At 39.5% G+C, this 24,845-nt stretch overlaps 1 protein-coding gene across 1 annotated transcript; it reads left to right on the top strand.

Moving 5' to 3' along the window:
• The first annotated feature begins 21,319 nt into the window (after positions 1-21,319).
• Positions 21,320-21,826, top strand: LOC141595398 (uncharacterized). The gene has a single exon (XM_074415363.1). The coding sequence runs from the start codon at positions 21,320-21,322 to the stop codon at positions 21,824-21,826; it is 507 nt and encodes a 168-aa protein (XP_074271464.1).
• The last annotated feature ends 3,019 nt before the right edge of the window (positions 21,827-24,845 follow it).

Genomic DNA, 24,845 nt, shown 5'->3' with positions numbered 1-24,845 from the left:
CCTTTTATTTCATTTCTTTACATTTTCAAAACAAGCATATTAGTCACCAACACGAAATCATCCTTGGTTCTACATACCATGCCGGATTTTAACCCGGGTACGATGATGAGTACCGACTAATTACATTCAAAATGGACTTAAAACAATTAGTCCATAATCATTTTCAAAAATATTCATGTCAAGCTTGTCAAACCGAACCCGACATCGAATATTATCAAACAATGATGATCATTCGAGTCTAGTTCTTCAAATCAACGAATACGGTCTAAACGACCCTTTCAAAATCAAACCGGGTTCAAATACCCATTTTCAACACGTTTCATAATGTTTTCTAAACAGTCATAACACGGCATACAGTCGTTGGTTAACCCGCGCCTCAAGCAGGCCTTTTCCTTCTCATTTTCAAAACCAGAGGGAGGCCCCTTACACCGCTGGCTGGCTCGCGCCTCTTATAGCCGTCTGGTACAGGGCATGTTCCCTTCCAGCTTTAGTCTAGGATGATCCCGACTCCGGCTAACCCGGATATAGAACGGATCAGATGACTATTCAAACCACATTTGCAAAATGCCTTACTAAGACAAATGGATCATGTTATGCACCCTAAACCTAATACGGTAAATGGATGTTTAATTTCTGTCTTGCATGCAAATCAATCATTAATCCAACTCGACATCTGATACTTGATACTTGGATTAAAGCAACCGACTTAGAAAGCTCTCACATGTTAGGTTTAAAACATTGGATGCACATTCATGCATTTAAACCGTTTTATCAACTTTTGCATTCAACCAACCAAGATCGATCAGTAGAGGCCGCTAAACGCGGGCGGGATTGGGTGTCTGATTAAAGGGCTTCCCAATACGTACCTTCACCTCTTACTCAGAAACTCTGGATAGTGGACGACCTTATCCAGGGCGTACGAGAGTCATTCTAGAGATAGGATGCTAAAGAGGGACGATTTCCTTATCTTTAGTACCTATGTCAAAACGCTGCTTTGTGCTTCGATTTGACCGAGGTATAAAGTGGAATTCGAACGGGTTCCAGGCATCCCACAAATGCTTGGTGGCGACTCCGAACATCTCTAATCGTTTCGAGACCCTTACCGAGACGAAACCGACCGATCTAAAACGATCCGGTCGAAAGCATTTTTACGCCGCCGAGCATGGCTTTCAAAGAGACCGCTGCCATTGTCCACAGATCGGCTGGGCATACGCAGGTGGGCCCACGTCCACAATGTTTTGATTGGTGTTTGTGATTGTTGAATATTATCATACTCGTATTGTGACGGTTGTTGGCTTTGATTGTTGGTTGTAGCTGTGATTGATTGTATGTGTCTGTCTTCTTCGGGGTGCGTCCCTGGCTGAGTGGAGTCACTTGCGGGAGTGGCTTCACGCCCATGATTCGCCTTCTGTGGAACCCGCCACAGAAGGGATGTGCACATTAATGGATTTGGGTTTATCGCTCGATGGAGATGAGCGGGTCTTAGGTGGGAACGGCTACAGTCCTCCACTGGCGCCGAGGAGTGACCTGTTGCGATGGGCATTCTGGTAGGGCTACACACTTTAGTGTGTAGTCAGTATTGTGGAGTTGGGTTTGGAGTTCGGAGAATATCTGTGATGATCGAGCTGCTTGTTTTACTGTGTTGTTGGTTATATAAATTGTGTGATTAGTACTGACCCCGTTTAATGTTTTAAAAACTGTGGTGATCCATTCGGGGGGTGGTGAGCAGTTATTGAGCAGGTATGATATGACGCGTATAGGATAGCTGGGATGAGTCATCACGTGGCAGTTAGAAGTCTTCCGCTATGTCAGACGATGTTTTATAGCTTGATAGTTTTAGCAGTAGACCGTCTGAAAATCTTGTATTTTAGTTTTGGTTTTGGTTTTGATCATGTAATCACTTTAAACTATTTTGTTATTTAAATTATGTTTCTTCATTGTCATTTGATTATCATTGCCTCGGGTAACCGAGATGGTAGTACTTCCATGCCTTGAGTGGTCCTGGTAAGGCACTTGGAGTATGGGGGTGTTACATTCACACACTTCGAAATAATTAATTTAATAAAATACTTTTATAATAAAATATTATTATAAATACGGGGTGTTACATTGAAAGAGATTAATCTTTATGCCAAGTTGAGTAAATGTGTGTTTTGGTTGGAGACGGTGGCGTTTTTGGGTCATTTTGTGTCAAAAGATGGAATGTCTGTAGATCCAAGTAAAATTGAAGCAGTTGCTAAATGGGAGAGGCCGAAAATATAGAAGATATTCGAAGTTTTCTGGGACTGGCCGGTTATTATAGGAGGTTTGTAAAATACTTCTCAAAAATAATTAAGCCTACCTTCATGAGAAAGGAGAATAGGTTTAAATGGGAGGAGAGTTATGTGGAGGCATTTCTAACCTTGAAGGAGCGCCAGACTATTGCTCTTATTCTTGCTTTACTTAAAGGGAGTGAGAATTTTAAAGTATATACCGATGCCTTGAAGAATGGATTGGGGCGTGTGTTGATGTAGAATAGGAAGGTGATAGCTTATGCCTCGAGACAATTGAAACCATATGAGAAGAATTACCCTACCTATGATTTAGAGCTGCGAACCGTGGTGTTTGCACTAAAATTGTGGCGCCACTACCTTTATTGAGCTACTTTTAAGGTGTTTTCTGACCACACGAGTTTAAAGTATATTTATATCCAGAAAGAGTTGAACATGAGACAAAGAAGATGGATTGAGTTGATTAGAGATTACGACATGGAGATAGTATATCACGAAGGGAAAGAGAATGTGGTGGTAGATGCATTAAGTAGCAAGCGTGTCCATGCTCTATGCACTGTTATGTCAAGAGTGAGATTGCATCAGGAAGTGGACAAGATGGGCATTTTTATGATAAGGAAGGTATATACAATTAGAGATTTGACCATTGAGCTTGAGTTATATTCTGAGATTAGGGAGAAGCAGAAAGAGGGCCCGAGAATACAAAAGTGGCGTGAGGCCATGGGGAATATCGTGGGCTCTGAGCCTTGTTCAAAGTTTGAGATTCATGCAGATAACAGTTTTAGATTTGTTGGAAGATGGTGTGTACCTGATAAAGAGGAATTGAAGAGGAAGATCATTACTAAAGTTCATTCTACACCTTATTTTGTTCATCCTGGAGGAGACAAGTTGTATAAAGATTTGAAGAAGACGTTTTCGTGGCCAAAGATGAAGAAGGAGGTAGCTGAATTTGTTGCAAGGTGCTTAGTGTGTCAAAGGGTGAAGGGAGAGCATAAAAGACCACAAGGTGAAGTTCAATCCTTAGATGTGCCTGAAAATAAATGGGAGAGAATTTCCATGGATTTTATTGTTGGCTTGCCAAGAACTCAAAGAGGGAATAATATGTTATGGGTGATTATGGATCGATTAACTAAGTCAACTTACTTCATTCCTATGAAAGATACTTGGAGTAAAGGTGAGTTGGCTAAGGCCTATGTCAAGAATGTGGTTAAACTTCATGGTGTGCCTAAAGACATTGTTTCTGATCGTGATTCATGGTTCATATCTAAGTTCTGGCCAGAGTTGCAATCTTTGATGGGGAATCACTTGAAGATGAGTATAGCATTTCGTCCAGCTACAGATGGTCAGACCGAAAGGACTATTCAGACACTTGAGGATATGCTGAGAGCCTCTATGATAGAGTTTGGTGGATCATGGGAGGAGAGGGTGGATTTGATATAATTTTCCTATAATAATAGTTACCATTCTAGTATCGGCATGGCACATTTTGAGACTTTGTATGGAAGGAAGTGTAGGAGTCCAGTTTGTTGGTGTTTTACCAAGATTTTCCTGAATGGATCCGGCTAGGATAATTAATAATAAGGGTATCTAGTTCCAATGAATTTAGAATAATGGTGTGAGTAAATGACAAGAAAGAATTAAGTATAAATAATATTGTTTGTATTTCTCTGATAATCTAACCACAAACTCGTGTATACAATTGAATATTTAGGAAAGAGTAAGAAATAAGTTGTAATACTATTGATGAATAATCTGTGTTTTACAATTGTTTGATCATGCTATTTATAGATCCTCAGATGTTAACGTTGTACTCAATCTCAACGTTCTTCTTAATTGTCGGAGTTGTTGCCTAATTAATAGGGCACATTCCCTATTAATCCGGTTGACTCGTTCTTCTCTAACTAATCTTTAGCTTTTCTCCTTTTAGACGTCTTGATTCATGGGAATGATGTAGTCTTGTAGTTAGACTTGGTCTTCCTTGAGAATAGGATGTGAGCATTTATCTTTATATAACCGTCTTGTTGCTCTTCAACTTGATCCACCCTGCTTAAGTATCCTGCCAGGCTATTCTGCACTTACCATCAGGCTTTTCTTCTAGGATTTAGTAGCTTGCTTATCTTGTGGTTCCCTTCGTCTGCCAAATTGTAGTTAGATTTGTCCGGTCCTTGGTTGCCTCATTTAGCCTAACAGGATCAGGCTAAATTAAAGTCAGACCAGGCTAATTTGGGCCTAACAATTGCCCCTTGACATTTTACCCGTGCTGGATCAGGCCAGGGGTGAGATGTCAATTTACCGGGCTAAACAATAAAAAGAATCACATTTATTCAAGGACTCTTAGACTTCTAGTGACCGTTAAACACTGCAACGGCTAACTGCGTGATGTCATGCTGACAGTTTTGCGTTTTCTAGGGTTTTTACATCGTTACTCCTCTTCTATAAATATGGTATTTGTGATGAGTTTATTTTTCACCAAATTTCTTACACTTTCCTTGCTAAATCTTCTCTAAAATTCTCCCCTATTTCCCAGGAACTCCAGTTTGCTAACTTATAATTTCTCATTAAATAAAATTCATCACGATAAACAAAACAATAAAGGATATGGGAGCCAAAAAGCGTCCTGCTTCCCAGAAAGCTGCTGCTGAGCCTGAACCCAAAGACGTCCATGAGGAGGAGGTGGTTGAAATTGATCCTCCTGCTCGTGCTATAGCTTTTAAATATCAAGATTCTATTTTTTCTGCTCTTCAATCTCTGGATCCTTATTTCCCTGAAGAAAACTTATTGAAAACGAACTATGATAGGGTTTTAAGGGATAAAAAATTAATTCCTGATTCGACTGAGGTTTGGATTCCTGAGTCTTGTCCAGTCAAAGCCAATTGGGTGTTACCTGGTTGGTTCTGTATTTATGAATGGGCGTTCAAAGCAGGTTGTAAGTTATCTTTTACTCCTTTAATGATTGATACCATTCGTGCTATGGAAGTATCACCTTTCCAAATCATGCCAATGGTTTGGAAACTTGTCCACTCTATTGAAAATTTATGTGCTAAGCATAAACTTGTAATTATTATTAATGATATCAAGGCAGTATATCATATGAAAAATCCTTCTACTGGTCGTTTCAATTTGAGAATTAAGTCGAAAATGTCTCCATTAATTACTAACCTTGACTCTGGAGATGATAAAAGCTGGGCAAAGACTTTCCGGTTTATCCGGACTGAAAGTCTGGGGTCAGGCTTTGATTATTTGAGATATCCTACTTTGGAGAGTGGTAGGTTTCCTGTACTCTTAATTTGCAATTTATATTATACGAAATTAGGATATTTAAGTTTTACCTGTGCATTTTTGGTAATATTTGTAGCTCCTGATTGGAACTTCGACCCTCTTGACGAGGAGGTCAAGTTTCAAGGATAGAGGCCTTTCTTTCTATTCCCGAGGAAGAGAGGGCTTGGCCTGCTAGTCCGGCGGATTTATTGCCCCGGTATATGAAGACTAAGCTGAGTGTGGTTAAAGTACCCAAAGGCAAGCCTAGCTCCACCGCTCTTTCCCGTGTATGTCTTCTATATGTCTCTATGTCGATTCTTTGTCTTCTTATCGCTTCTCTTCGATATTTATGTATATTCTTTATATATTCGATGATTCGGGTCTTCGCTAGGTTGGCCACTTTATCGCCAAAGACTTGAAAGTCTGGGGTTGCTAGGATTGCTGAACAGTCCAAGAGCCAGGAGGCTAGTAGGAGTGACAAGACGCTTGATGTTTTGGTTTCGATGTCCAGCCTCCCGGAACCGCCTGAGCTAGTATCACCAGAGGTCGTTCAGGCTTCCAAAAGGAGGAGGGAAGCTGTTATTCCTGAAGAAGAAGGGAGAGAGAAAGAGCCTATTCAGGCTCACCCAATCGAAGTGTGTCCTTTCGGATTGACGATATGGATGCTGCCCGGGCGCAGATAAATGATTTCTCTGCTGGTATGAGCAGCCGGCTTTTATCTGATAATGAGTCTTCTACTAAAGTGGTTTTTATCTTGTCTTATCTTGTGACAAAGGCTGCTGCCCTTGTTTCCCAAGCTAAGGAGGTTAGTTGCAAAGGGACTTTTCAATTATTATGTGCTCTTTGTGTTGCTTTGTGTTTGGCTGATTGACTTTTGTTTTTCTGTAGGGATTGGACGCTGGGTTAGTTACTGCTTGTCAACTCAGGGATGCCCAGGCTAGGATTTCTGGCTTGGAAGAGAAATTAGATAAAGTTAACCGTGAGCTGCACACATCCAGGGGTAATGAGGTAGTACTTTCATCTCAGCTGGGGTCAGCTAGAGAGGCATCCAGGCCTGCTTTGGTCTGTGAGGTGGCTGCAAAAAACGCTGAGAAGGTTGACAGGCAAGAGTTGGAGGCTGTAAGGGAAGAGTTGAAGACTGTCAAGGAAGAGCTGGCTGCCGAGAAGCAGGCAATGCAGGATCAGCTGAGGAAAAATGAAGAGCTTGGTGCTAAAAAGGAGCTAGTGGAGGCGCGACTTGCTGATGCTGCTCAGTACTTCTTTGGGAAAGGCCGGGTTGATGCTATGAGGGATCGGGAATCTGACCGGGTTAATTGGGATCCGGATCGGGATGAGATACGGACACCCAAAGATCCTGATTTGGCCAATATGGGTTAGGAAGAAGAAGTGGATTCTCCTCCTTCCAAGGAGAAATCTGGTGATCAGGAAATGGTGGATGGTTGTGAGTCGGTTACTGGTTCAAAGCCTGTTTAGATTTATGTTTTTTCTTTTCGTTTTGGCCCATCCAGGGGGGATGTTCCTGGAATGAATATTTATTAGGTATGTGGTAAGGCTAGCTTTTTTGGATGAATATTTTGTTTCGGTTTTGAATAAATATTAGGTGTTTGTTGGTTTCTTTTTGTGTTTTGATAAGGTACATTTGTAGTGTTGGATGTGTCTTGGATCTCGCCGCTTATTCGACCGGATCGGGCGATTTTGTCTTGGATCTGCCAGTTCTTTGTGTTATGGGTGGGGTTATTGCCTGCGGGAGGGCTTATGTCCCCTGCCTGTCTGGAGGGCTTATGACCCATCTATGTTATACAAGCCAGGAAAAGGTTTTCCGGTTTGTATATTAAGTTGAGCTCAATATTTTAAGGCCTGTTTTTGCAACTGAAAGTTGGATATCAGTTGGATATCAGTGGGGTGGCCCCAAATCTTTAAAATTTGTTTTAAGTAAAGTACAGTATGTAAAACAAATATTGAAGATTCTACTCGGTAAAGGGAAATACGAGAATATTGACAAGTACTTGGGCACATAATGGAAGAAATTATATAAGGCATTTATTCATATAATGGCAAATATCATACATTTAGTTTCATATCAGGTCAGGCAGGAAGTGGTAAGATGAAAATTATACCTGGACTGGGAGATATATTTTATATGTGAAATAGTTTTAAGTGTGCAATATTCCAAGCTCTTTGGATCATTTCGCCGTCCAGGGTTTGTAGTCTATAAGCTCCCTGGCCGACTATTGAGTCAATCAGGTAGGGATCTTCCCAGGTTGGGGCCAATTTGCCAGCATTCTTCTCTTTTGTGTTTTGAAAAACTTTTCTGAGAACAAGGTCTCATACCCTGAATACTCTAGCTTTGACAGTCTTGTTGTAGCTTTTTGCAACTCTTTGCTGGTATACTGCCATTCTAATGCTGGCTGCATCTCTTAGCTCTTCCGTCAAATCCAGGTTGTTTTCCATTAGAGGTATATTGCTTGTTATTGTATTCAAGCTGCATCTGGCTGATGGAATGTCGACCTCAGCTGGGATTACTGCTTCACATCCATAGACCAAGGAGTAGGGGGTTTGGCCTTTGGATGTTTTAGGCGTGGTTCTGTCAGCCCAGAGGATCAAAGGGGGCTCTTCAGCCCATCTACCTTTCCTTCTTTCTAGCTTCTTCTTTATGCAACTGATTATTACTTTGTTACTAGATTCTGCCTGGCCATTAGCTTTTGGATATCCTGGTGTGGAGGTTACCAGGATGATGTTCCATTGAGCACAGAAGGCTGCTGTTCTTTTTCCCACGAATTGCGTGCCATTGTCGCATACTATTTCAGAGGGGATGCCATATCTACATATGATGTTGTGTTTGATGAATGCTATGACATCCTTTTCTTTGACTTGCCTGTATGAATCAGCTTCTATCCACTTGGAGAATTAGTCAGTCATTGCTAGCATAAAAACTTTTTGTCCGGGTGCTTGAGGTAGTTTCCCTACTATATCCATGCCCCACTTCATAAATGGCCAGGGTGCGGATATGGAATGTAGTTCCTCAGATGGCTGGTGGATATATGGTCCATGAATCTGGCAAGCTTTGCATTTAGAGCTGAATTCCAGGCAATCGGCCCTCAAAGTGGGCCAATAATATCTTGTTCTGAATACCTTGCTTGCCAGGCTCCTTCCGCCCTTATGATTTCCACAGTATCCTCCATGGATTTCTGATAGTATCTGTTCAGCTTCTTGTGGTTCCAGGCATCTGAGGTACGGTCATGCCTGCGATTTCTTAAAAAGCACGTTGTTAATAATAGTATATGAAGCAGCTTTTATTTTGAGTGCCCTGTCATCTTGCTTATTTAGGGGAAGGATTCCCTGTTGTAGCCAATCGTAGTAAGGTTTTGTCCAAGAATTGGCAACATATATTGGGAAACTTTCATCTTGTTTGTATATTGCAGGTTCTAATAAATGTACGATAGGTATTTTGTCAAAGTCAGGGGGACTGAAGTTGGATCCTAGGCCGGCTAGGGCATCGGCCTGGGTATTCAAGTCCCTAGGAATTTGATCAATATTAAAATTGCGGAATTTTGCTTTCAAATTTTGGACAACTTCTAAATAAAGCATCATTTTTGAGTCTTTTGTAGTATATATTCCATTTACTTGGTTTGAAATAAGGAGGGAATCAGTACGTGCCTTTAGGTTTTGTACACCGAGGTCAATACATACCTTTAGTCCTGTAACACCCCCATTTATTCGGGAGCCTTTAGCTAGGCATTCCCAAGTAAATGAGAGCGTTACCATCTCGGTTTCCCGAGGTAGTGTATAACAAAGTACAACAATACCAAAGTACTTTAAATTAAAACTTTAGTGATTACATGTTTATTACAACTTAATCCAACTTAAAACTTAATTTAAAATAATTACAATTCGCAGCGGAAATTAAATAAGTGATATAACTACATTTGTGATCTAGACTCCTGCAGGTCCGAAAGCTCACACGCCCAAGCTCCCCATATCCAGCTAACTCAAAACCTGCTATTTAAATCTGCTCCCCATTTAACCGGAAATATTAAATGGTTCACCACATGATGCCATCAATTAAAGCAGGCATCAATTTTATTTTGACACAGAAGCAACCACGTCAACCAATGGTTGAGTAGGATAAAATACATGAAAACAACCAATCTTCCACAACTATCAATATTCCAATCTCAACTGTTCACATGTCACATCTCGATATCAACTATCCACGTTATCCACCAGAGACTAAGCCTGGGGCAGTCCAAAAACTCACACACGTTATCAACCAGAGACTAAGCCTGGGGCCTTTCAATTAATCACACACGTTATCCACCAGAGACTAAGCCTGGGGCAGTCCAATCACCACTCACGTTATCCACCAGAGACTAAGCCTGGGGCAGTCCAATTCTCATAAACCGTTCCACAATATAATTGTATAAAATATACACAACTCCAATCAATTAACAATGATAATCACTTAATTAACTTTATTAAATAAGCAGTCATAAACCAATCATCCTTTCAATAACATCCATCCATTAAACACGGAAAACAGATATAGTTGAGTAGATTATCTTACCTCGAGAGCAAGCACTCCAATCACACAATCCAATAAAATAGCTCCTCACAAAACCTTCACCTAAATATATAATAATATAATATAATTATTAATTATTCGATTCTTTAATTAAGTAATTAAATTAATTATAGTTTAATTGCTTTCATTATATTTTTCGTATAATTACTTACTAATTAATTATTAATTACGATAATTCATTTACTACGTAAATTACCCATTAAAAACCCGTCTTAAACTCTTAATTAAATTCCGTCTGAAAACAAACCAGACTAATTATTATATTAGTTATAAAATAGTTATACAACTAATAAGGAGTCATTATATTAAAACCCGACTTCCCAAAACCCGAGTCAACACCCAAGTAAAACCCGTCTTTAAAACAAATATGTCAAAACCCAAACCCCATGATAACACGTGAAACAACCCAACCATACACAACCCGTTACAACACGTCGAAACCGTGTTCAACACCCCCACCAATACCCGTCCTTTACGACTCCCCTAGCCACCATCAGCTCCACCCAAACCTGCCACCTTCTAGCCCACACCACGACGAATACCTGACGGCCAAAACCACCACACTAACCGCCATTAGCAACCCCCAAACACCCCGCCCTAGCAGCCCCCTTACAAACCCGACACAACCAACACCATACCCTCACCTTCTTACACCACCACTACGTCAGCCCGTGGCCCCCATACCACTCACGACCACCACCATTGTCACCTATGACACACGGTGGTTCCATAGGTGGCTTCCTCTTCCTCTCATAACAACTACCAAGGTCACGGTTATAGTCTTAAGACGGTCACTGCGAAACACAACAAACCCCCTGTTTTCCCCTATTTTTGCGTAACTCCGGCAACCCTCGCACGACCCACAACCAACAACCACCATAGCACCTCCAGTATGGGCGACCCACCTCCACGGACTCCACTAACCCAGGTTCGAGTCAAACGAATCACGGTAAAGGGTGTAAATCTGAGTTTATCGGGTAAATACTCAATGTCGAAATCCCAACCAACCACCATAAAAGCCACCACATCCACCGCCCCTGAAAAGCCACAGTGGTCTACTAATCGCCTATGAGCCACCCACCTAGGTCCAGGTCTTACAATAGTCATGGCAAGGGTAAAATCCGAGTAAACCCATACTACAACCCCCTTTAAACCACCCTCGAAAACACCCTTCAAACACCCCTTTCCTGTCAGTCAACAGAGGTCAAATCAAGTCAACGGTGATCCTTGGTCATCCACGGTCACAACGGTACTTACGGCCTGATCTAAGGTGGTCTAGATTACAAGTTATAATATCGCAAAGTATATACGTAAGACGGACTGAGAATATTACCTTGAGACGATAAAAGGCGATAAATTCCTTGCTATTCCCCTTTCTTATTCTCCCTCTCTCTTTATAAATTATTTTTCAGATTTGATGAATAATAAAGACCATTGTTTGAGGTTTCATCTATTTATATTGGTAGGCTAAGGTTATAAGGAAACAATTAGGAAATATAAAATATAATAATTATTATTATTAGTAATTATCCGATCCCGACAATTAATCAACCAATTTACGCAACATATATAGTCGACCCAAGCCCTATAGCACATGACCCAACTCCAATCCCGTCTTTCTTTATTATTTTATTTATTTAATTACCGTCTCATAACAAATATTATTATTATTATTATTATTATAAATACAATTACTATTATTATTATTATTATTATTATTATAACATAATAATCATTCACTATTACCATATAAATTATCGTATATTATTATTACCCAATTACCATTCTGATCCATTACTCTATTATTCTATTATTTTATTATATCATTCCGTCTTATTCACAATTATTAATTATAACCGTCATAATCAATTATTCGAATTACGTAAATTAGTTATATAAACCTCACTAAACTACGGGGTATTACAGTCTTACCCCCCTAAAATGAACTTCGTCCCGAAGTTCGCCCACAACTACCACAACAACATTTATAAACATCAACACAACTGAACCTCATTCCAACTTATGATCAATGCAAACTTAATCAATTTACTTAATTTTTATCAAACCATATAGTATTTATCAAAAGATGCCTCAACAATAATTCAAAATATTTGTAGTATTACATTTCTTCCCCCTAAAAATAACCTTCGTCCTCGAAGTTCGGGATATCAACAACGGAAAAAAATTTAAACCACTTATTATAACACCACAAGAACATGCAATACACCTTGAACATAACATCGATTAATGGGTAAATAGATAACAACAATCTGTGAATTACTTTGGTAACAACCCACATTGTATAGTATATTCGAACTAACATCATTTAAATTTACTACTTGCGCGTTTACTTCTTACTAACGACATCTAATCTTAAACTTGAATGCAATCATTGTAACATATATATAGGCTTTAGGGCAACACGTTCCACATATCACTAGACATGATAATCTAATTCACACAATTCACAATATCAAAACATCAAGAGACAAAATTTTCATTATTCAAGACGAATGAAAACATGCTACAACAAAAAAAATCATAGATAATTAATAACATAAATAAATTATGGAGAATTTCTAGAAAATAAAAAGGGTTAGTAGATGATGGGTGAAGGAATCAAGTCAAAAACTCATAAGGTCAATTTATAATGCATTTTACAAATTATTTGGTCGAAACAGAAATTTTACAGCAACTTGTCAGAAACTTAGGTCAACTTGTAAAAATCACCATAAACTGTCAAAATATTTTCTTAAAACGTGGCTTACCAATTTAGAAACATACATGAGTCTATTAAACAGTGGCGTTGGAATTATAACAAATAATTATGTATTTTTTAAATGGCAAATGTTACAAAAACATGGCGCGAAAACATCACTGTACAGGAAAATTTCGATTACTGTCCACTAAAATATTTATTTCTCCTAAACCGTATATTATTTGAACACGAGTCCAGTGGAATATGAAAGCTAACTCACAAAGGTATCACACATAAAAATGTTGGGCAAGAATTTTAAACCGACAGTAAATGACAGCCAAAACAATCAGGGATAAAATGTCGAGAAATCAACCTAAATCACATTCTTCACAATTTCACTTATACCCATCATGCTTCACATATTAATCACAACTATGCCTCCCCAATTACATACCATCACACTTTTCTATAATCATACACATATACCAATGCTTAAAATCATATCACATCCCCTCTTCCTAGAAGCAAAGTTATGTCCCCGTAACCACAATCATCAATGAAAACAATATTCAGACAAGGCAACAAAACTTTCAAGACAAAATAAGCAATATTCCTTTTAAATCACCCAATACTCTCAAGTATTCTCTCTGGGTTCCCGGTTCAAAACTGAGAGGGCCATGGTACGAATTAAGGGCGCCTTCTTAACCGCACTAAGAGGGGCACCTAAAAGTTTCTACCCGGGGTTCATTTTATTTAGACACATCCTAAGTTCATTATTGTTCATTGGTTAGGCCTGAGGATCGTTCGCTCTGATACCACTTTGTAACACCCCCATTTATTCGGGAGCCTTTATCTAGGCATTCCCAAGTAAATGAGAGCGTTACCATCTCGGTTTCCCGAGGTAGTGTATAACAAAGTACAACAATACCAAAGTACTTTAAATTAAAACTTTAGTGATTACATGTTTATTACAACTTAATCCAACTTAAAACTTGATTTAAAATAATTACAATTCACAGCGGAAATTAAATAAGTGATATAACTACATTTGTGATCTAGACTCCTGCAGGTCTGAAAGCTCACACGCCCAAGCTCCCCATATCCAGCTAACTCAAAACCTGCTATTTAAATCTGCTCCCCATTTAACCGGAAATATTAAATGGTTCACCACAGGATGCCATCAATTAAAGCAGGCATCAATTTTATTTTGACACAGAAGCAAACACGTCAACCAATGGTTGAGTAGGATAAAATACATGAAAACAACCAATCTTCCACAACTATCAATATTCCAATCTCAACTGTTCACATGTCACATCTCGACATCAACTATCCACGTTATCCACCAAAGACTAAGCCTGGGGCAGTCCAAAAACTCACACACGTTATTCACCAGAGACTAAGCCTGGGGCCTTCCAATTAATCACACACGTTATCCACCAGAGACTAAGCCTGGGGCAGTCCAATCACTACTCACGTTATCCACCAAAGACTAAGCCTGGGACAGTCCAATTCTCATAAACTGTTCCACAATATAATTGTATAAAATATACACAACTCCAATCAATTAACAATGATAATCACTTAATTAACTTTATTAAATAAGCAGTCATAAACCAATCATCCTTTCAATAACATCCATCCATTAAACACGGAAAACAGATATAGTTGAGTAGATTATCCTACCTCGAGAGCAAGCACTCCAATCACGCAATCCAATAAAATAGCTCCTCACAAAACCTTCACCTAAATATATAATAATATAATATAATTATTAATTATTCGATTCTTTAATTAAGTAATTAAATTAATTATAGTTTAATTGCTTTCATTATATTTTTCGTATAATTACTTACTAATTAATCATTAATTACGATAATTCATTTACTACGTAAATTACCCATTAAAAACCTGTCTTAAACTCTTAATTAAATTCCGTCTGAAAACAAACCAGACTAATTATTATATTAGTTATAAAATAGTTATACAACTAATAAGGAGTCAATATATTAAAATCCGACTTCCCAAAACCCGAGTCAACACCCAACTAAAACCCGTCTTTAAAACAAATAAGTCAAAACCCAAACCCCATGATAACACGTGAAACAACCCAACCATACACAACCCGTTACAACACGTCGAAACCGTGTTCAACACCCCCACCAATACCCGTCCTTTACGACTCCCCTAGCCACCATCAGCTCCACCCAAACCTGCCACCTTCTAGCCCACACCACGACGAATACCTGACGGCCAAAACCACCACACTAACCGCCATTAGCAACCCCCAAACACCCCGCCCTAGCAGCCCCCTTACAAACCCGACACAACCAACACCATACCCTCACCTTCTTACACCACCACTACGTCAGCCCGTGGCCCCCATACCACTCACGACCACCACCATTGTCACCTATGATACACGGTGGTTCCATAGGTGGCTTCCTCTTACTCTCATAACAACTACCAAGGTCACGGTTATAGTCTTAAGACGGTCACAGCGAAACACAACAAACCCCCTGTTTTCCCCTGTTTTTGCGTAACTCCGGCAACCCTCACACGACCCACAACCAACAACAACCATAGCACCTCCAGTATGGGCGACCCACCTCCACGGACTCCACTAACCCAGGTTCGAGTCAAACGAGTCACGGTAAAGGATGTAAATCTGAGTTTATCGGGTAAATACTCAATGTCGAAATCCCAACCAACCACCATAAAAGCCACCACATCCACCGCCCCTGACAAGCCACAGTGGTCTACTAATCGCCTATGAGCCACCCACCTAGGTCCAGGTCTTACAATAGTCATGGCAATGGTAAAATCCGAGTAAACCCATACTACAACCCCCTTTAAACCACCCTCGAAAACACCCTTCAAACACCCCTTTCCTGTCGGTCAACAGAGGTCAAATCAAGTCAACGGTTATCCTTGGTCATTCACTGTCACAACGGTACTTACGGCCTGATCTAAGGTGGTCTAGATTACAAGTTATAATATCGCAAAGTATATACATAAGACGGTCTGAGAATATTACCTTGAGACGATAAAAGGCGATAAATTCCTTGTTATTCCCCTTTCTTATTCTCCCTCTCTCTTTATAAATTATTTAGATTTGATGAATAATAAAGACCATTGTTTGAGGTTTCATCTATTTATATTGGTTGGCTAAGGTTATAAGGAACCAATTAGGAAATATAAAATATAATTATTATTATTATTAGTAATTATCCGATCCCGACAATTAATCAACTAATTTACGCAACATATATAGTCGACCTAAGCCCTATAGCACATGACCCAACTCCAATCCCGTCTTTCTTTATTATTTTATTTATTTAATTACCGTCTCATAACAATTATTATTATTATTATTATTATTATTATAAATACAATTATTATTATTATTATTATTATTATTATTATTATTATTATTATTATTATTATTAGTATTATTAGTATTATAACATAATAATCATTCACTATTACCATATAAATTATCGTATATTATTATTACCCAATTACCATTCTGATCCATTACTCTATTATTCTATTATTTTGTTATATCATTCCGTCTTATTCACAATTATTAATTATAACCGTCATAATCAATTATTCGAATTACGTAAATTAGTTATATAAACTTCACTAAACTACGGGGTATTACAGTCTTACCCCCTTAAAATGAACTTCGTCCCGAAGTTCGCCCACAACTACCACAACAACATTTATAAACATCAACACAACTGAACCTCATTCCAACTTATGATCAATGCAAACTTAATCAATTTACTTAATTTTTATCAAACCATATAGTATTTATCAAAAGATGCCTCAACAATAATTCAAAATATTTGTAGTATTACAAGTCCGGCTATTAGGGCTTCATATTCTGCCTCATTGTTGGTAGCTTCAAATGCACAGCTTATAGCTTGTACTATCTTATCCCCCTGTGGCGATTTTAGTACTACCCCTAGGCCTGTGTCCTCATGTTGGCTGCACCATCGACAAATAGGGTCCATTCTAGGTCTGTTTGGTCATTGGTCAATCTATTTACTTCTTTTATTAGGTCGGGTTCTAGGGCTGGACTAAAATCAGCCACAAAGTCTGCCAGTGCTTGTGACTTAATTGCTGTCCTTGGTTCAAATGTTATGTTGTATGTGCTTAGCTGGACTGACCATTTGCACATTCGTCCGGACAATTCTGGTTTCCTAAGTACAGACTTGATAGGAAGATTGGTTCTGACTATTATAGGGTGGCTTTCAAAGTATGGTCTTAATTTTGTGCAACTCATAATTAAAGCTAAAACGTATTTTTCAAGTAGGCCATACCTGATCTCTGCATCTAGTACACTTTTACTTACGTAGTAGACAGGGTGTTGTTGTCTGTCCTCTTCTTTGACCAGGACTGCACTAAGAGCAGTTTCCGTGACTGACAGGTATACTGTCAGGGGTTCGTCTTTGACTGGTTTTGCCAACAAGGGAGGAGAGGATAGATATGTTTTCAGATCTTCAAAGGCAGCCTGATGATCAGGGGTCCATTGAAAGTCCTTGTTTTTCCTTAGCAGATTATAGAATGATTTGCACCTTTCTGACGATCTTGAAATGAACTTGTTCAGGGCTGCTATTCTTCCTGTCAGCTTTTGTATGTATTTGACTGTCTTTGGTGGTTCTAGCTCCAGGATGGCTTTGATCTGTTCAGGGCTGGCTTCTATCCCTCTTTTTGTCACCATATAGCCCAAGAATTTGCCTGCTGAGACTCCAAAATGGCATTTCTGTGGATTGAGCTTCATATTGAATTTCTCCAGTATTTGGAAGGCTACTTCCAGGTCTTTGACGTGGTCTTCTGCCTTTTTTGACTTGACTACCATATCGTCTATGTAGACTTCCATGGTATCTCATATTTGATCTTTGAACATCATGTTGACTAATCTTTGATAGGTTGCACCTGCATTTTTTAATCCAAAGGGCATAGCAAAGATAACAAAGATATTCCTCTTTCAGTGATGAAAGCTGTACTTTCCTGATCTGCGGGGTGCATCTTTATTTGGTTGAATCCACTGGAGGCATCCATGAATGTTAACATCTCATGGCCTGCAGTGGGATCCACCATTGCATCGATATGTGGCAGGGGAAATGGATCTTTGGGGCAGGCCTTGTTTAGGTCGGTGTAGTCTACACAGACTCTCCATTTGCCGTTTTTCTTTTGGACGACTACTACATTTGCAAGCCAGTCAGAAGTACATTACTTCCCCGATCATTCCCATGTCCAATAGCTTGTCAACTTCTTGGTTGATGATTTCATGCCTCTCTCTGAAAATTTTCTCCTTTTCTGCTATACAGGCTTAAAGGATTTGTTAATATTGAACTTATGGGTTATAATATCAGCATCTATACCAGTCATATCAAAATGTGACCAAGCAAAACAAGACATTTTAGTTTTGAGAAAGCTGACTAGATTGGGTCTGACCGAGTCAGTGCATCCGACCCTACAAGTACCTTCCCTGTCGGGAATTCTGGGTCTAAAATGACCTCTCCTGTTTCCATCTCGTGGATCGTGCAATATATTCTTTCTTGACAGGTGACTTTAATTGCTATGCGAGGGACTTACCTGACTTTGAGGGTTTCAAAGCCTGGGTGTAGCATTCCTGAGCCGTCCTTTGTTCTCCCCTGATGGTGGTTATCCCCCATTCGGTTGGTATTTTCACACATTGATGGTATGTTGAAGGGATTGCTTTGACGTTGTGGATCTATGGTCTGCCCAGGATTACGTTATACGAGGATAGGCAGTCCATTACCCCGAATCTTTCATAGAAAGCCACACCTTCCACATAGGTTGGCAGGCTAATTTCTCCCAAGGTGTTCTTCGTTTCTCCGCTGAATCCAACCAGGACACTGGATTTTTTGATGATTTTCTCTTCATCTATCCTCATAGCTTTGAGGACGTCAAGCATCACCAAGTTGATTGAATCGCCCCGTCTATCGGGATTCTTGATACCTTAGTTGTGTCAATTTGCATGGTAATTACCAAGTTTGTCATGGTGTAGGTCGATATTCCCCGCAAGTCTGAGTCATCAAAAGTAATAGCAGGTAATGATTTAGATCTAAGAGGGGGTTGAAGTTTAGACTCCCTGGATATTCTTTTGGCAGCCGAGCTGGTTAGGCCACAAATTTCTGATCCTCCATTTATGAACTTGACTTCCTAGATGGGGGGAGGAGGAGGAGGATCTCTGTCATTCCCTGAATCTCTGTTGTTTTGTCCTTCATCTTTGTTCTTTGGATGCTGGATTAAGTCTTTCAGATAACCTTTCTTTAGGAGGTATGCCATTTGTTTCCTGAATTGGATGCATTCTTCTGTGGTGTGCCCGATGTCCTGGTGGAAGTCACACCATCTCGTTGGATCTTTCCTGGGGTTGTCGGATTTTTTGGGCCATCTGACCGTATCTCCCAAGCTTTCCAGGCGTTTGCTTAATCCTGCAGTATTTATAGAGAAGTTATATTCAGGAATAGTTGGTAGGCGAGAAAGGTTACCTTTGTGTTCTTGTGCCATGTTGACTTCAGATCGTTCAGGCCTGGAATAGGGTGCTGATCTGGGGTTGCCTCCTTTCTGGTAGGAGCTTTTCCTGTTAGAGTGTCCATAGCCTTGCTTTCCTCCGGACGAGTTTGTTCTGAAGTTGAGATCTTCCTCCAATCTGACATGTTCTAAGGCGATGGATTGAACACTGGCAAAGGTTGGGCAGGCTTTTTTGGTTAATTCTGCGTAAATGTCACTGTCAAGCAGGACTCCTTGCCTGAAGGCTTTTACCGCTGTCTCTTCGTCACACCTGGAAATGGCTACCTTCTCTTTGACAAATCTTGCCAGGAATTCTTTGAGAGATTCTTCAGGAAGTTGCTTTACCCTAAACAGGTTACTGGGTCTCTTGGCCATGTCTCTCGCTTGTGAATTGTTGATTGAAGGCATTGACCAATTCTGCAAAATTCTTGATACTTCCATTTGGGAGATTGATGAACCATTGTAATGTCTTTGCTCCAAATCGGGGTTGTACCAAAGCCTTTACACATGCAGACCTGCCTGAGTTCACTAGGTATTGAGGCGGCTAACATCTTTTGTTAGAATATAGCAACGTGATTTTGTGAATCAGAGGTCCCATCATAAGTTCTCATGGATGGGACGGTAAATTTCTTGGGGAGATCAATTTTTGCAATTTCATCTGCAAAGGGTGAATCAGCGAAGCTGTCAACTTCTACTTCAGCCACAGGGTCTGGCACTCCAGGTATATTTTCTATTTTGTTGTGGAGTTTTTGAATTTCCTGAAGCATAGCCATCATTATTGATGCTTCAGTTTTGTTTGTTTCATCATTGGGAATGATTTGGGTGTCGGATGAGGTATCCTTCTCCGGAGTTCCAAAATTGGAAAAGTCAATATTTTTGATAATGGATGAGAATGGGGTTCCTGGTTCGAATCTGGTCTTGGAGCCTGAAGCCTGATTTTCCAATTTCTTTTTCAGGTTAGACTCAGATTCCTTCGATCCATCGATTTCGATTTCTTCGCTTGGGCTGCCTTTTCTTGAATTGTCTCCAACTCTTTGATCTTAGCCAAGGCAGCCGCCAATTGTTGTTCTGGGGTGAGTTCTACCATTTTTGTATGTGAATATTAAATGAAGAATGGCAAAAGGAATTTTTTGATTAATGAACTAGATGCCCCACGATGGGCGCCAATTGTTTTAGCAAGATTTTCCTGAATGGATCCGGCTAGGATAATTAATAATAAGGGTATCTAGTTCCAATGAATTTAGAATAATGGTGTGAGTAAATGACAAGAAAGAATTAAGTATAAATAATATTGTTTGTATTTCTCTGATAATCTAACCACAAACTCGTGTATACAATTGAATATTTAGGAAAGAGTAAGAAATAAGTTGTAATACTATTGATGAATAATCTGTGTTTTACAATTGTTTGACCATGCTATTTATAGATCCTCAGATGTTAACGTTGTACTCAATCTCAACGTTCTTCTTAATTGTCGGAGTTGTTGCTTGATTAATAGGGCACATTCCCTATTAATCCGGTTGACTCGTTCTTCTCTAACTAATCTTTAGCTTTTCTCCTTTTACACGTCTTGATTCATGGGAATGATGTAGTCTTGTAGTTAGACTTGATCTTCCTTGAGAATAGGATGTGAGCATTTATCTTTATATAACCGTCTTGTTGCTCTTCGACTTGATCCAGCCTGCTTAAGTATCCTGCCAGGCTATTCTGCACTTACCATCAGGCTTTTCTTCTAGGATTTAGTAGCTTGCTTATCTTGTGGTTCCCTTCGTCTGCCAAATAGTAGTTAGATTTGTCCGGTCCTCGGTTGCCTCATTCAGCCTAACAGGATCAGGCTAAATTACAGTCAGACCAGGCTAATTTGGGCCTAACAGTTGGGATGATATATCAGATACAGTTGTGTTGGGACCTGAGATGATACAAGAGATGGTGGAGCAAGTGCATATTATTTGACAGAAGATGCGTGGGGCGCAGGATAGGCAGAAAAGCCATGCAGATTTGAAGAGAAGTGAGATAGAATTTGCTATGGGAGATAAAGTATTGTTAAAAGTCTCTCCTATAAAGGGAGTGATGATATTTGGAAACAGAGGAAAGCTGAGTCAGACGTTTATTAGACTATATGAGATCTTGGACAGAGTTGGAGAGGTAGCATACCGTTTAGCATTACCTTTAGCTTTGGGTAGGGTCCATAATGTATTTTATGTTTCTCAGTTGAGGAAATATGTGAGTGATCCTACTCATGTCTTAGAACCTGAGCATGTTGAGATTGATGAGCAGTTGTCTTATGTTGAGGTACCTAAAGATATCTTAGACCAAAAAAAAAAAAAAAAAACAGAGAGAGAGAGAAAGACTTGGAATGGAGAGACGGCTTTGGTGAAGGTTTTATGGACTAATCATAATGTGGAAGAAGCTACGTGGGAAGCTGAAGCTGCTATGAGGGACAAGTACCCTTATATTTTTGTTTAACTTGATTGGTTACGGGGACGTAACCCTTTTTTTTAGGGGGAGATGATGTAATACCTAGCATTTTATTGCATTTTGATGGTAAGTTTAATAATTAAGTGTGTTTTAACAATTTGACGTTGAGTTGTGATTCGAATTTTTATTCGGGCAATTGGAATTTATTCGCCAGTCTAAGTATTTTGAGTGAACTTCGGTATGAAATTCTATTTAAGGGAGGAAGACTGTAATACCCCGTATTTTAAGTACATTTATAATTATGAATTGAGTATTTTAATAGTTATAATGATATTTATAATTAGTGGAATGTGTATGAGACAGAATAAAATAATAAAATAACGGATGAGTCGGGAATGTATGTTGGGTCGTGTAATTGTCGTGTACCTTGAGCGTGTGATGCTCATGTGTACTAATAATAATAATGCTAATAATAATAATAGTAATAATAATGAATATTATAATAGGAAGTTTCCTAGTTGTTTCCCTATAACTCAACCTACAACTATAAATAGATGACAGGGGCCTCACCATAAGACCTTATTCACTCCTACACACAATAAACTAACAAAAGAGGAGAAAAGGAGATCTAGAGGAAAGGAGAAGGAAAAACAAAAGCAATTATCATCTCAAAGGTAAGACCTTCTTAAAAGTAATAAACTCGTATTTTTCTATTCGTTTTAATCGTGCCCTAGGACAACCGTGTGACCACCGTTGACTGTGAGTCTGACCCTAGTGCTGCTGTGTGTCACGTGACCAAGCCGGACCTACCTTTGAGTGTCGTTGACCGACCTAGGGCTGATTTGAAGGGAGGTTATTGTCGTGCCATGAGAAGTAACACGGGTTTTGAACCCTTGTTTGGACTCGTCTTGACTAGCGTTGGGTTGGGATGGTTGCTGGTCGTTGGGCCGACCTTAGTGGTGGAGCCAGAGTGGTTAAAGGTGGTAGTTTGGGTGGGTGGTTGCCGGAGTTGCAAAAAGGATGGTGTTTGTGAGGTTTTGTCTTAAAACTGTACATGGGGGTTTGGTGAGGATGTCTTGACCGTGGTTGTCGCCTCGACGGGAAATGAACACCGCCACTGGAGCCATGATGCGTGCTTTTTATATAGGTATTTTGTACTTCATTTGCACGCATTCCTATGCATATTTAGTAGTGTTTAGCTACAAATGTCCCCTGAATAGTCTACTTTGGTTTGTCTTGTATTATTTGCAGGTATGAACCAAAGAGAAGTGGAATCAAGCTTAAAACATGTCCCTATGCATGCATTTAGGAGATGAGTTGAGTCGGAGCTTGGAAACTACTAATTGTGATGCGCAAAGAAGTAAGATAGCTAAGCGAGCAAGGAAAAACTTCAAATCACTAGTACCTATTTTGAAGAGTCATATCTCGAGTATACAACAGATTTTCAGGCGATTCCAGTTGGAGATCAAAGCTTGTCCTCTTAGCTTTCCAACGCCATAGGAAACGCTCTATTTACCCAAGTAACGAAGAAATGGTAGCCGTTTGAAGTTTAGTGCGCGTAGCAAGAGTTATGCGCTGGAAACCACTTGATCGAATAGAATAGTCTTCTATCGAGTAGTTTAATTCCTCGATCGAATTTCTTATTTTAGATAGTGTTCGATCGAGTAGGTTTTCTACTCGATCGAGAGGTTTTGCTATAGTTTAATCGTTTTAAACCACTCGATCGAGTACTTTTCTATCTGCCACAAGGTTTTAATATCGTTTAGGTTAATAATTGTCATTCCTAGAAATAGGAAAGACGTCATTAGGTTTATACTCTCCTCTTCTTCTCTCTTTTTTTTCTCCCTTTTCTTTGTAGAACGTTGCTTTGCTCTTCTTGGACCGGATCTTAAACTTTTGTAATTTCTTTATTCCCTTTATTTAATTTAATTCCCTTTGCATATTTCTATATCATGTTTGTTCTTTTCCCCATCGTTATTGCTTTACCTATGTTTATGCGTAGCTAATCTCCCTTGCGAGGACATTGGGAAGCCATGATTTTAAGGAAATTGTGAAATAGTGATTAGACTTGATGCGAATTTGATCTATGTTGTTAATCGTTACATATAACTGTTCTTGATTATTTGAGTCGACGCAAATAGGTAATAAATCATGGTACACCTCGACCTCGATCAAAAGATTGGAAAGGGTAAGACCTGTAGCGAACATTAGGACACTCTTATGAGGGTGAAAGCTAAGCTAATAGTGCCTTGGGGTGAATTGAGACCGAAAGGAGATATTCGCTACCCTGTAGATCGAGTTTGCATTGACATGAGACCCTAGATTACGTTTCCTAAGAATCATGGTGAACTGACTGTCTTAGCTACTCTCTCTCTCTGTTTATTATTATTGACTCTCTCCTTTATTTCTCTTATTCTATTCCTCTCTTTTAACCTCATTAGATTAAAACAATCATTTAAAAACCCCCATCTTGTGAACTTAGGCAGACTGAATTGACAAGTAGATAGTGACCGCCTCCCTGTGGGATCGACCCTACTTACCACTGACTTCTGTTAGTAGTACTTATTTTTGGTACTAAAAACGACCGTATCAAATTTTGCCGCCGTTGCCGGGGAGGCAACTATTTTATTTACTTGTTTATTTTTGTCTATCTTTAGCCTCAAGGGATTAATTCCTTGAGGAAGTTCTCATCTTTTTCTCTAGTGTTGTTTTGATAGGCCCTACAGGTCCTACCTAGACAGTTCTAGGTAAAAGATCATCAAAGGGAAGGCGTGAGTACCTTTTGATCTTCCACCTATATTCCATCCTATGGCGCAGCAGGTGGTTTACTGTGAGAGATATGGTGTTGCGGGGCACAATGCTGTTATCTGTCTAGCGGGAAACGACCGTATCAAAATTTGTTGCAATGAAGTCTATGCGTTTAGGCAGCGTAGGCAAGCCACTCATTCCTTTGCATATGTGCCACCACACCCGCTTCAGCAGCGAGGCTGTCAAAAGTCTCCTTTTATCTGGCCCCCGCAACACCAAACCCTTCCTCCCGTTGAAGAGAATGAAGAGGATGCTGAAT

This window comes from Silene latifolia, chromosome 8 (assembly GCF_048544455.1).
Source record: "Silene latifolia isolate original U9 population chromosome 8, ASM4854445v1, whole genome shotgun sequence".
Classification (NCBI taxonomy): Eukaryota; Viridiplantae; Streptophyta; class Magnoliopsida; order Caryophyllales; family Caryophyllaceae; genus Silene; species Silene latifolia.
Note: the sequence above shows the minus strand (reverse complement) of the source record. Positions and strands in the feature narration are given on the sequence as shown.

Coding starts and splice junctions, on each gene's coding strand:
- LOC141595398 (XM_074415363.1), top strand. CDS start 21,320: ATGCGTGGGGCGCAGGATAGGCAGAAAAGCCATGCAGATTTGAAGAGA.